Source organism: Carlito syrichta, unplaced genomic scaffold (assembly GCF_000164805.1).
Source record: "Carlito syrichta isolate Samal-C Ts95f unplaced genomic scaffold, Tarsius_syrichta-2.0.1 Scaffold315099, whole genome shotgun sequence".
In the NCBI taxonomy this organism is placed as follows: Eukaryota; Metazoa; Chordata; class Mammalia; order Primates; family Tarsiidae; genus Carlito; species Carlito syrichta.
This window is the reverse complement of record NW_007259195.1, coordinates 716,384-729,506: the sequence shown is the minus strand read 5'-3', so window position 1 is coordinate 729,506 and position 13,123 is coordinate 716,384. Positions and strand designations below refer to the sequence as shown.

Genomic DNA, 13,123 nt, shown 5'->3' with positions numbered 1-13,123 from the left:
TATATTCTTACATGTTTAACCTTCAATCACCTTCAAAGTACACTTCATTTGATGCAATATAGCTGTCAAGATGCTTTTTCCACTGCTCAAAACAGTTTTGGAGCTCATCAATTTTGATGCATTTTAGTGCTTCGACCATTTTTTGTTTCACCTCTTCCACATTGGCAAAACATTTTCCTTTGATGACTTCTTTCATCAAGGGAAAAAAACAAACAAAAACCTCTCTGGATGAGGTTGGGTGAATAAGGAGGGTGGTGTATAGGGATCATGTTGTTTTTGGTCAAAAGCTGCTGAACATTCAATGTGGTATGGGCAGGTATGTTGTCATGGTGGAAGAATCAGTCACCTGTTTGCCACAAAAAACCCTGCAGATTATCACAACAATGCTACTTGGCACACTGATGCTTATGGGTTTCTAGAACACTTAACTAGTGTGGGAGCCTGTATTACAAGAGGCCTAACCTTCTAAAATATAATTTTGGTTTTTTTGTGTGTCCCTCCTATGTAATATGGTTATGATTTCAGAAATTACATATGAAAAAATTTTGTTTCTTCAACTTAGATAAAATAAAAAGATGTGACTAGTTTGTTAGTAATTCTGAGCAATTTTTCTAAATGCATTATTTGATAATTGGGTGCCATGGTAATAATAGTAAGGAGAAATCTTATTTTTGCTTCTGCCTCCCCAAATGTTTTCTAGGATGCTGTGACTTTTCAACTGTATCCATCAAGTCTCATGACTTTATTCCCATAGCGTTTACCGGATTAATATAAGGAAAATGAATAATAGATTCCCTTTTGAGCCAAGAATGTTATTCACAGATTATTATGTAAAGTGTATTGAATAAGATGAAACTAGTTTGGAAACATTTTAAAGAAAAAAAGTGTTTGATTTTCTTTAACACTATTTTCTTAAATCCTAAGGTGTACTGCAGTATGTGTATGGTTGTAGTATGGTTGAATTGCTAAATTTATGGGGGGGATATGTTGCAAAGGAAATTCTTTTTTTGTTTCCATTTCTAAAATTAGCATTTACCACGTCTTGGGTTCATTTTCTCTCTCAAGTATTTTTTAACCTTAGGGGCTTTTGGGACTCTGATCAAGGTAGTTGCAGGACAGAGTGATACTGGCAAATTGATTATCGTAGGAGAGGGAATATAGGTGAAGTTGGATGAAGAGGGAATATAGGTGAAGTTGGATGAAGCCAGACTGAAAACAGGTAGTATATGCTATGTTCTCTGTCCATCTGATATGCTTACTTTTAGGCCTAAGATCCAGTAAAATAGCTAATACACATGGAATAATACACTTTTGCCACATGCCAATCTTTAAAGTTCTAACGTTTATCTTTTGTTTACTATTGTGGCTTAATTTGGCTTGCTTTTTTACAACTATGGATTTGGTTAATTATATTATTGTTAAGTTCTCTAATATCACTGAATTTATCAAGTCAGCTTTCAGTTTTATGATAGCAAGAGCTTTAGATTTAGCATTGGAGAAATTGATTTGAGAAGTTAGGTCATTGTCTAAATCTTAAATAATAACTAATTTTTTTAAAAAAATGAAGTCAAGCCAGGCTCGGTGGCTCAGCCTGTAATCCCGCGCCTTTGGGAGGCTGAGGTGAGTGGATTGCCTGAGCCCGCGGGTTCGAGACCTGCCTGGGCAACTTGGTGAGACCTCATCTCTACAATAAATCAAAAAATCAGCCGGGCATGGTAGCGCATGCCTGTAATTCTGGCTACTAGGAAGGATCGCCGGAGCCCAGCAGGCGAGGCTGTGGTGGCCGGGAGCGGGCACTGCACTCCAGTCTGGGCGACCCAGTGAGACTCCAACTCAAAAAAAAAAAAAAAAAAATGAAGTCTGGGTGTAGCGGCTCAAGTCTGTAATCCCAGCACTTTGGGAGGCCGAGGTGAGGGGATTGGCTTAGCCTGCGGGTTTGAGACCAGCCTGGGCAACTTGCCGAAACCTCATCTCTACAATAAATAAAAAAATTAGCCGGGCGTGGTAGCGTGCACCTGTAGTTCCGGCTACTTGGAAGACTGAGGTGGAAGGATCGCCCGAGCCCAACAGGGGTTGATGCTGGGGTGGCTGTGAGTGTACCACCGCACTCCAGCGTAGGTGACAGAGTAAGATTCCAACACTACAACTCAAAAAAAAAAAAAAAAGAAAAAAAGAAAAAAGAAAAGAAAAGAGGAAAAGAAGGCCACTTAGAAATGAATGAATTTGGAATTTTGAACTACTGATCTTTTGACTCAATATTAATTAATTGTTTTGTAAAAATATATCTTTGTTAAGATAAAAGCACCTTATATCAATTCATAAGATGAATATTTCATCTAGTTTATATTGGATCTGTTTGGCACTAAGATTGTATCACTTGTTTAGTTAAAGTCTAAACTATTTTCAGATTTCAGGTAAATAACAGCAAATGAGTTTATATTACTATTACTTTAGTAAAATCAGTGAGTATGTAATAGCTTTAGAAGCTCAATTTTATCTGTTAATTTTCCATTAATTTAAAATATACTTCCCTTCAGTGATACTCAGCAAATTAAACATGAATGGAATATTTACCTTATTCTTCTAGAAAGAGAGGGTAAATTGAGAACAATCCCATAACCACCAAGAGATGGGAGAGAAAAATGAGTGCACGTCTTCATTTTCTGTGGTTTCCAGCTTGTGGAACCAATGTACATTCTTATAAAGAGTGAATGATAGAGTCTGACTCATTTTGGAGTGCTGATCATTCCTAATTATAGTGTCACTGTAGCATACCTACAATTAAGAGAGAATTAGCCTTTCAAGTATAAGTCACTATTTTTAGAGTTTCACATTTTGATAATTTCTTCTCTCAATAAAATAGGACATCTCTGAAATTATATGATATTGTGTAAAAAACAATTTAATGCAGCCTGATTGCATTGTTTCTACAAAAACTTAGAGTTTTAGGACAGAAAGTGACTGTTATATATACACCTATTGTTGGCCCGTCAAGTCATAAAGCATAATTATTAACTTGCAGATACGAAGTGCCTCTTCGTACCTATCCCAAGTCCCCCACTGTGCAATCTATTTTCTCTGGTTCTCCTTCCTGGCAGGGTGATGTGTTATCCTCTCTGAATGAGGGGTCTACTTGAATGATGCTAGTATTGGAAGAAAATATTTCAAAACTAATCCCAAAATAAAGGTATTCACTCCCCTTATTTAATAAAGTTTATTTCATTTGCTGAAGATAAATTTAGTCTGATAATATTCCATGAATCTACAGTTGTTATCCAGCATTGTAGATATTACAGAGTTTAGAAATAGTATAAATAATAACTAGTATTCATGAGTCATTACTGATGAAATAATTTGTTTAAAGTTTTCTATATATATCTGTATGATCTACTATATAATAAACACTCTTAAAGAGAACTATAATATTTAGATTACCCTTTTAAAGGTGCAACCTTTTTCAACACCCTCTGTGGTATATAAAATATGCCTATTTTTATTTACATATAAAGCATTACTGAAATACACTTACAAATAAAAATGTTCTAGCTATAGTGACAGCTCTCTACAGAACTATATTAATTGTGATTTCATTAAAATTATATTTTATTCTAGTTATTGTTTGTTATTAGCAATAATCCAGCATAATTTCTGTATTGATATGCTGTAAAGAACTGATTTAATTAATTTATGGTTGTTCTCTATACATATTTTATTATTTCTGGTATTCCTAATAATTTATCTGCCAGAGTTGCCTCTGTCACCAATTTCTGTGCAGGTAGAGATGTGGATGTCTATCATATATTCAATACATTTATATATTTCAAATCTTTTGGAAACAGAGTATACCCATATGCATTTCTATATATGTAGAAAGTTACTTATATCAAAATGTGTCTTTCATAGATGTGTCACCCATGCTTAAATATTTAAATTGCTTCAAAAATAGTGGGTATTAAATAGATGCTGAATATGAATAAATGAGCAAAAAATAGCACCACATGCATATGTTGTAAGTTACTCATGGACGGTTAGTCATATCTATTACAAATTTTCCTTCCTCATTTTTTGTGGGGGCTTGATTATAGTAGAACAATCTGTGCAGCTGACAACTCTCGCATGCCCAAGCCTTCTCTTGAAGATCCAGGAGAAGTTAAAATCATTTCCTCTCTGGTTGGCAGTTTTTCTTTCTCTGACATTTTAATTTTTCTCACCATTCCACAGAATGTCTGAGAAAGCATTGAATTCATGAAGCATTCTAAATGTATTTAAGAGTACATTTAGCTTAAACTGCCTGGGGAGAGCTTGTGTTCTCTCATTTCAGCTAACACCAGCTGAGTTAACACCAGAGAAGTCGCAATTTTAGAAGACTTTGGTATTGTTTCCTTTAAAAACTACTACCCAGTTTAAGGATCACACAGTTCATTCAGTAGTTCCCAAATTTCATAGGAATAGAAAAATAAAGAAATGTAGAAGAGGCTATATTAAATTATGTGTTTCTGGTGACAGATGTGCTAAGAAAGGGGCATGTTTACTTGTTGAATTATGATTATTGTGCGGTATGGTAGCTTTTCCAGGGTAAATGTGTTATTTTGTTCATTCTCTTTCCACAACTCTTCTCTGCAAGCATCAGTGTGCTCTCTAACCATCCAACTGCATCTTTTAGTGACCACTCTTGTGATACACTGGCTGAATAATATGACTAATCAGATTTAGGAGGCTTTCTATTATTGTCCATGCCAAAGAGAAAGCACTCCTTTTCATAGTACCAGCAGACCTTGAGAACAATTAATCTAGCAAGAGAGGTTAAAATGATACAGAATAACTTAGGATCAATCTCTCATTTCAAAACCTTTTTAAAATTCCTGCTTAGCTGATTCTGAGAGAAGATGAATTTCAGAATAAATTGTCCTGGTGCTTTAGACTATTTAATGTTCAGTTCACTTTATTATTGTGTTTAAGTAAAAGAATCATCTCTGCCTACCTCTACTTAATTTTTCACACTAGTTGCCATGGCAATAAACAGAGTTTTGTAGTCCCAGGTCTCTGTAGAAAAGAGGATAGAATTGTTTAATCATTTAAATATATTGGAATCAAATCTCAACTAAATATAACTATTGTTGAAATGATTTTGAGAATTATTTAACTAGACCTTTAATATTTGAGTGAAAACTTGATATTAAAGTAGTTTAACATTTATATTTTCAGTAGCTAATTTTGCTCTGATTGCTACTAAGTGATTATTAAAAGCAAAGTCACTGGTAAAGGTGGCTGCTTATGTTCATGGGGAGATGTAATTTAAAATAAAATGGAAATTGGACAAGTTAACCAGTGGCAAATATTCTCTGAGTTTCAAAGTACGATATTTTCTATTGCTTTTAAGGAAACAAAGAACTCCTCATAATAAGGGATGTTTTATACACTTTAAAATGCATAAAATCTCTCTCAGATCTCATATTCAGTGTTGCTTCTTTAATTATATTGGCTAAAATTAAATTTTGCATATTAGTGTTAAAATAAAATCGAAACAAAATTAGAGGCAGGCATGAATATTTATACTTTTCAAATTAAATATAGCAACCATTAAAATAATCACAGACATTTTAATGTGGCTAGTATATTGTACATATAAATATAAAACATATGAAATTACCTTTTCTTAACTATATATAAAATCATTGTCCTATATAATTTTGCCTCAAATACTTTTCTTACTAGTCTTTCATTCTTGACATGGCAAAAAGAATGTGAACTTAAGCTCAATCCTTTTATATGGAAGGCAGTAACTATTGATGAAACAACTTTGATCTTTTTATCAGAAAGATTGAGACCAGATCTTTAAACATTTATTTCAGGATACAGAAACACTTTTCAAAGTATTCTTAGATATGCTTTATGAATCAGTTTCTTAGCATTCTATACCATTTTGTTACAATTTTTATTGTTATGGTTTTTAGGCAGTTCTTAAAAGATTAAAACTTGTGTCCTGGATATTTCCATTTATTAATCCTAATTCTGACTAAAGTTATTGTTTTATTTTGCATATGATTGATACATCAACTATATGGAGATGACTACCATATCTTCTTTTCTCATCACTAAGAATTGTAAATTCCCTTGATTGTTTTTTACTATATTTCCAAATCCATGTTATGGTTTTCATATATTTTAAATGAAGGTTTCTCCATGCTATTCTTACAGTGTGTTATCTAGATCTAGGGTATAATTTAATCTACTTATAGAAGACCTTGACCTGAATCTGAAAATTCAGATCAATTTCAACCTAAACACTTATGTTCTTCAGACAGCCTGGTGTTCACATGGGAAAAAAAAGATTAGTAAGAGTATATATTCTCCAGTTACTGCCATCTCACCATTCCCTATTATCTCATCCCTATGTATTTTGCATAATTACATATCCTGCTTGATCCTCAAGGTGTTTGAAATTAAAGTTCTGTTATCTAGGCTCTATAATTCCATTAAGAACCTTCACATTTATTAGCTTTTGTGGTAACTACATTGAATTAATAGCTTGCCCTAAATTTGTGGTTTACCACACAAAACTGGTTGGTTTCAATGAATTGTGGTAATCCTTACAACTTCCATTATGTGAATATGACTTGATTGAAGCCACATGCCAGATTTCGCTTTCATCTTTGTTAAATTTCAAATTGGTTTTGGTTTATTGACCCAAGCCCATAAAATTGAAATATAGGTTCTATCATCCATCATAAAAATATCCTTAAGCCTGAAACATTTGTGATTTATGCCTTCATCTAAATTATTGACAAAAATACTGAACACATAGTGATATGTATATAAAATATATAGAGAGAATCAGTGGTATAGACACAGCTTCTGTTCAAATTTGTATTGGAAAATTAATAAATAATAGACAAGGTTCTCTGAATATGCTTGATATTTTCATCATAAGCTCACCTAATTCTCTAACTCTCCATCTAATTCACAAAAATATAAAGTGTTTTGTCAAATATATTGCTGAAACAAGATAGTCTCTGTTTACAAGGACCTTGAATGGGCCAATTGAGTAACCCTATTAAAAAAATAAAAGATGTGGTCACAGGGGATCACTTGCTCTTACTTTGCATTATCAATTCACATTGTACTCATATGTGTACATATAGTGAGTACAGAAGATATAATCAGTAGAACATTTTAGCAATGATATCATTTACCATTCATAAAGGATGAAAACATATGGAAATGACATTTGCATTTAAAATTTTAAAGGCATTATTTTCCAAGCAGAAAATTACCAAAGAATATGATTCTGTGAATAATATATGCATTAACACGACTCTACACTTTTCACATTTGAGAGTAATTTCAAAATGACAAAGAGAGCTTTGAGACTTAGCTTTACTTCTAATTGATTAAATTGCTGTTGTAAATCTAATTTATTCAAGTCTCAGTTTACTCATTAGAAAGCTATATGCAAATAGTCATTGGATTTCTCTAAATTTTATATTGTTAAATGACTTTTCTCTTTGTAACAGAATGTTATTTTTCTAAACTATTTTTATGGTTTAGTGTATATGCACATGTTTTGAAGAAGTGTCTATCCTGGTTCTTTTTTAGAACCAGGGCTAATAAACTATGCAGATTTAGGTAAGTTAACCTTTCTGAGTCAACCTCCTAAAATAAAGGTCTTGGAATATAATATGTGATTTTTAAGGTCTGTTTTCGTATTAATTATTTGTAAATGTTAAGTTATTAAAACACTTATAGTCTTTAATAAATAACATTTTTAATTTTAAGAAGCTGAGATGTTGCATCATTTTAATGTTAGAAATACAGTGCAGTGTGAATCTTGTTAACATTATTTGAAAATTGATCTTATATAAAATGATTGATCATGTAGAAACATTCTCATTAAACCAATCAAATTGCAAATCTGTGTGGTAAAGTTACACACTTTTCTCCTATAGTAACTAATTTTTAATAGTTTTGCAAAAATAATTTTACAATCTTTTAAATTTAAATACCATTCACATTTAATATATATGGCTATGCAAGCTATTGAAAGATGAAACCTTAAATGTCAATATTATTTTAGCTTAAATCAAAGAGATATTGAAAGGAGGTGAATTTAAAATATTAAGATTCCCTTGATTCAATTTGATTATCTGTTGTTTATGTTAGAAATTACATCTAGGGCAACCCTTTCAGGTCCCCTCTCACTGTGGGATCTTTTCTTCCCTCTCAATAAATCCTTCTCTCAAAAAGGAAAAGAAAAGAAAGAAAGAAAGAAAGAAAGAAAGAAAAGAAAGAAAGAAAAAGAAATTACATTTAAATAGAAGATTTACAAGAAATAACAATAGAATGGGGATCCTACTGTGGAGAAATTAAAGTTCCATTGTATGCTAGTAAAATTTTAAAATCTCAAATAAATTGCTACAACTCAGAAACAGGTATTTTTATGGGGATTGCCTTTTTGTAAACAGCTAAGGATGACAGAATGAGTTCTATGCGATTTTTGATTTTTTGATTTATTTATTATTATTTTTTTGCTTGTCAGTGCTTGTGGTTTCCAGGGACAGTTCAGATCTCTGCTGATGTCTATAATGAGGCAATTAGTCATGCTGTGGGTTCCACACAAAGGCAAAAGCAAAGATAGTTATTTTTTGTCTTAAATATTGATTTTTCTAGAATGTCAACCAAATGAATTCTTTCCTGATGTAAAATCATGGTAAGCATTTGGAAGTCTCTCAACTTCCCTTCTTGCAAAAAGTGTTCTGCTGAAACTCTGAAAAGATATTTTAATGTTTTACTAAAAGTTAGTGGATAAATAAGATTTTTTTACTACAAATTGTGTAGGAATTAACTAAGTGGTGAAAAATGTCGGCGACGAAGCACCTATAATTCCTAAGAATTCAGTAATAAATGTTTATAAGGATAATATCAATTTTCGTTTAAACAGTCACTCTTTCCATAAGGAGAAAAAATTTTATTTAACTAGAGGGGAAAATAATGCCTGTAATACTGTATATGAGGATGATATAAAACTGAATTAAAATGATTATTGGTTTCTTCCACAAAAAAGGAAGCTATCTTTTTCTTAGGTACAATTATATCAGGTGTGCTTAGTTTATATGGAAATTTTCCCCAACAATGCTAGACAATGGCATTTTTTTCTTTAAAGTAGATATCATAATTTCACACTGCTATTTTTGTGAAATAATAGTTAAGTTCATATGCCTGTTAATAATATCAAACCGTGGAAAGAGATTTCCATAGACATGTTCAAAAGAGCCTTGATTGTTTAAGAAACACAAGGAAGTCAAAGTGCGTACCTGATTAAACTATAGGCATTACTTATCTCCTCATGAAAACGTGAAGGCAGATATCATCCTGAAGAAATTCACTTCACTTTATTATGTTTGCTTAAAGAATGATTATACTTGATTGAACATGTAACCACAAAAAACACAGTCTTCCTTGGCTTAGCTGTATTAGGGATATGAATAAAAGGAAAGTGCAATGATTCCCAAGGGCCATCCTATGAGGATTGGAAACCAATTTTCCAGCCCTTTGTTTTCCTTTGCATTATTTCATGCTCTTTTCTCTGGCCAGCATTCAGACTAGTATTATAAATGATAGGAAATTGTGTGGCTTATTTAAAAAGTCAGTATGATTTGCCTGTGTTCCCTCTTCTACCATGCTAAAATGTACTTAAATGTAGACATTGCATAGGTAGGTGGTGATCATCATTGCCTGGCATTCATCTTTAAAATCTCTACAAAAGGTTTAATTGAGGTAATCTGATCAGCATTTGATTTGCATTTTCCATACAATTGCTTAAATTATCTGGGTGCTTTTGATGTAGCACAATGTGTGCATGTAATATAACTTACTGGAATCCAGAATTTTAACAGGAAATGCTATTTATATACATTACCTTAGTTGACCACAAGGGACTTTCATTAATCTGAGGGGGGGAGAATATCTCCCTTTTTAAAATGTCTCTTTTTAGTCTATTTGTAAATATATTCTAAGGAATGAATGATCAAAAGACTGGAGTGCTTAGGATGATGGTAATGTATTCTTCAATGCTTCAGATAAACCATTAACTTACAAATTAGGCCAAACTAAGCATTACAAAAATGTAACTAACCTGGCAAAGAAAAAGTAACTGTAATTTATCATGCAGTTTCTTAGATGGAAAACCCAGGGGAGAACTTTGCTTTGTCTTTGGATTACTTTCTGCTAGTTGATTTTTTGTTTTTCTACTGATTACTTTTTTAAAAATTGCTATGGTTTTGGAGAAGAGTAAGATTTTTAGACATCACATATTCACCAATTTAGTGCAGTCTAGCAATTTTTCTGATATTTTCAATAGAAAGTAAATACAAATCTTTTGAATTGTTTCTCAGTGAGTGTAGCCAGATTCCTCCTGTTCTTTTGAAAGTAGCTATGAAATTCAAATCAATAAATGTCTTTCCATAATAGATGATAGTTTCCAACATAACAATATCATACCGTTTATAAATTATTCTATCTGTGCACCTTTGACTACATCTGTTCAAACAATAGTTCTTGAAGAGATATGGTTATGAAAGTCCTTTATTAACTCTATTTTTAAAATGAACAGTAAACTATCAACTGAGAGACAAATGAGTCAACTTTGGGAAAATACTTTATATCTAACAAAGATTCTGACTTACGAAAAAGGTTGCTTTCAGCCTGATTCATTACCATGAATGTGAACTTTAAGGTCTTAAATAATGTATAAATTGTATGAATCCACAATTATATTTTAAAATTATGCTCACATGAAAAATAACATGCATATTATGATACATGTAAAAACCAAATTATAAAAAATTACTGATTTAACTAAGCAGAACTTGTATATCTAGATGACATAGTCTACCAGAACTCATGTATCTTCAAAATTGAAAAGACAGATCAAGTAACTTAATCAAAACACTCAAGCCAGGTACATTTTTCTCTAGATTGCATTTTAAAGTCCTATAACCTTAGAAGTACTATATTCACACTTTAAGAAATACTCTTAAAACTAACAGGAAAGATTTTACGAATGAAACTGAAAATTTTCTTGCCAATTTTTGGATTTTCTCTGAAGAGTATCCAGAATTATTAAGCATCTCATGAACTATTTTAATGCCCCAAAATTGATATTTTAAACTTGGAACAGTTGACATGTTTAATGAATGATTTGATAAAATAATTGTGTAATTTCATTTGGAACTCTTCTTTATCAGACTGATTTTGGTCCAGAATATTTTGATGTCGTGTTTTTGTGGGAATTCACATTACAAAAATACTTTTAAGTTTAAATAAGATTGCATGCTATCTAAAATACCTTAGCATCTTTCAATTTGTTTGAGACTATAAGGCAGAATACAGAAGAAAAAACAAATAATGTAAGCAATTTCTATAGTAAGCAAAGATGCAATTAAAACAAAATGGTCTTTTGCTCCCATCCAGAGCCCACAATAGTCAATTAGCATACATTTATTTATTAAGAACCTACCATGTTCACAGTATCATGTTAGACACTGTGGAGGTCATGAAGAAAAAATTTTTCTAGTTGCAGTTCTGGTGGAAGCTCCAGTCTCATAGATTTGATTTTACAACAGAAAGGAAGTCTGATTCACTAGGCAGTAAATTTTTAAATCTGTTGCCTCAAGAAGGACCATTGTCCAGTTATAGAAACAGATTTAGCAGCAGTTTATTTAAACACTTAGATAATAGAAACAGTATTATTAAGTGAAAAATGGTGATAAATATTTAGGGTAAAAATATCTTTTGGGGAGGTCACCTGGGTTTTCTCCCTGCATAGACTACTGAGCTGAAATGGTTCACAAACTCATCTCAATATGGTAGTCCATTCTCAAATGGTGCCATAAAGTTCAATGATGCAATCCTACTCTATACACTGTTTGCATTGGACCCTAGATTTTATAGAGTGCTTTTATATGTAAAGCTGCCTGAATCCCTAGGGCAGCATTCTAAACAAATTTAAATTGATATCATATGTCTGTGTTTTCTAAGGTAAAGGCTATATTTATTAAATTCTTAGAATTAAACAAATAAAAAACCACACTCAGACAATCCCCACCAACCTCAGGAGTTTTAAAATGAGTTTTCAATTTCAATTTCCATTTCAAATGTCATATTAAAATAACAAAGAGGATTATTCAAAATCACTTTCCCAAAAGGGACTAGTCATTTAAGAAATCTGTGAATAGAAAAATAAGTCAGCATTCAAATGCTTTGACTTTCCAACTGTATGCTCAGTTGTTTTTTTTTGACTCTGAATATGAAGCATTAAATGAATCTTTTGATGTCTATCTTTGCTTTTGAGTCCATTAATTTTAAAATGACTATTTCTTCAATAATACTGTTTCAATTAGCCCTTCTTTCTCTCCTGCCTGTAACTGACAAGAATTTTTTTTCCCAGAATATCTGGAAATAAGTAGTATTTGATATTTAAGTAGTCAAAGAAAATATGTCCTGTTTAAAAGGAAAATTTAAATGGCCAAAATATTTTTTAATTGGTATTATTCTAGAAATGTTTCAGTCTGTATCTAATAGAAGACTTTAGCTTTATTTTCTTTATGCCTCAGCTAATTTCACCACTTAAAAATTCACATGATACAGATTATGTTCTGCTGCTGGGAAGGAATAAATCATTTAGGATTTGAGCAGTGACAATATCATTTTGGTTTTCTCTTAACTTTAATTATTTCTATAGTGTGGTGTGTTTTTCAATTCAATTTGGTTTGTGACTACTTCAGATTATTATTTCTTGATATGTAGTTTTTTGTTTGTCATAGCAAAGTAATGTTTGAAGTTCTGGTAAATTTAAAGAGAAGTTATTGGGCATCATGCCATATTGTAATTAATGAAAAAAACCATTGAAAAGTGGAGACTTATTCATACTCTGTGTACCATGTATGATTGTTTTCAAAAGTACTGACTCTCTTTGTGTTTCATCAATCATTTTTTAGGTTCATCTCATAACTCTCTCTGGTCCTTCACTTTTCCTGCAGAGATCTAAAATTGCAGTGTTTGATAAAATGTGGACCTACATGAGAAGTGCAGAGCCCTCTGTGTTTGTGAGGACTACAGCCGAAGG

The 13,123-nt window shown here is 31.9% G+C and overlaps 1 protein-coding gene across 6 annotated transcripts in view; it reads left to right on the top strand.

The window, feature by feature from the left end:
- GRIA2 (glutamate ionotropic receptor AMPA type subunit 2) overlaps nucleotides 1–13,123 on the top strand; it is a 139,919-nt gene that overhangs the window by 120,746 nt on the left and 6,050 nt on the right. For all 6 annotated transcript variants that reach the window (XM_021706066.1, XM_021706065.1, XM_008072311.2 and 3 more), the window contains exon 13: nucleotides 13,038–13,123. This exon is cut by the window's right edge and continues 162 nt beyond it. In XM_021706066.1, the coding sequence (XP_021561741.1) occupies nucleotides 13,038–13,123 (86 nt within the window). The remainder of the gene's footprint in view (nucleotides 1–13,037) is intronic.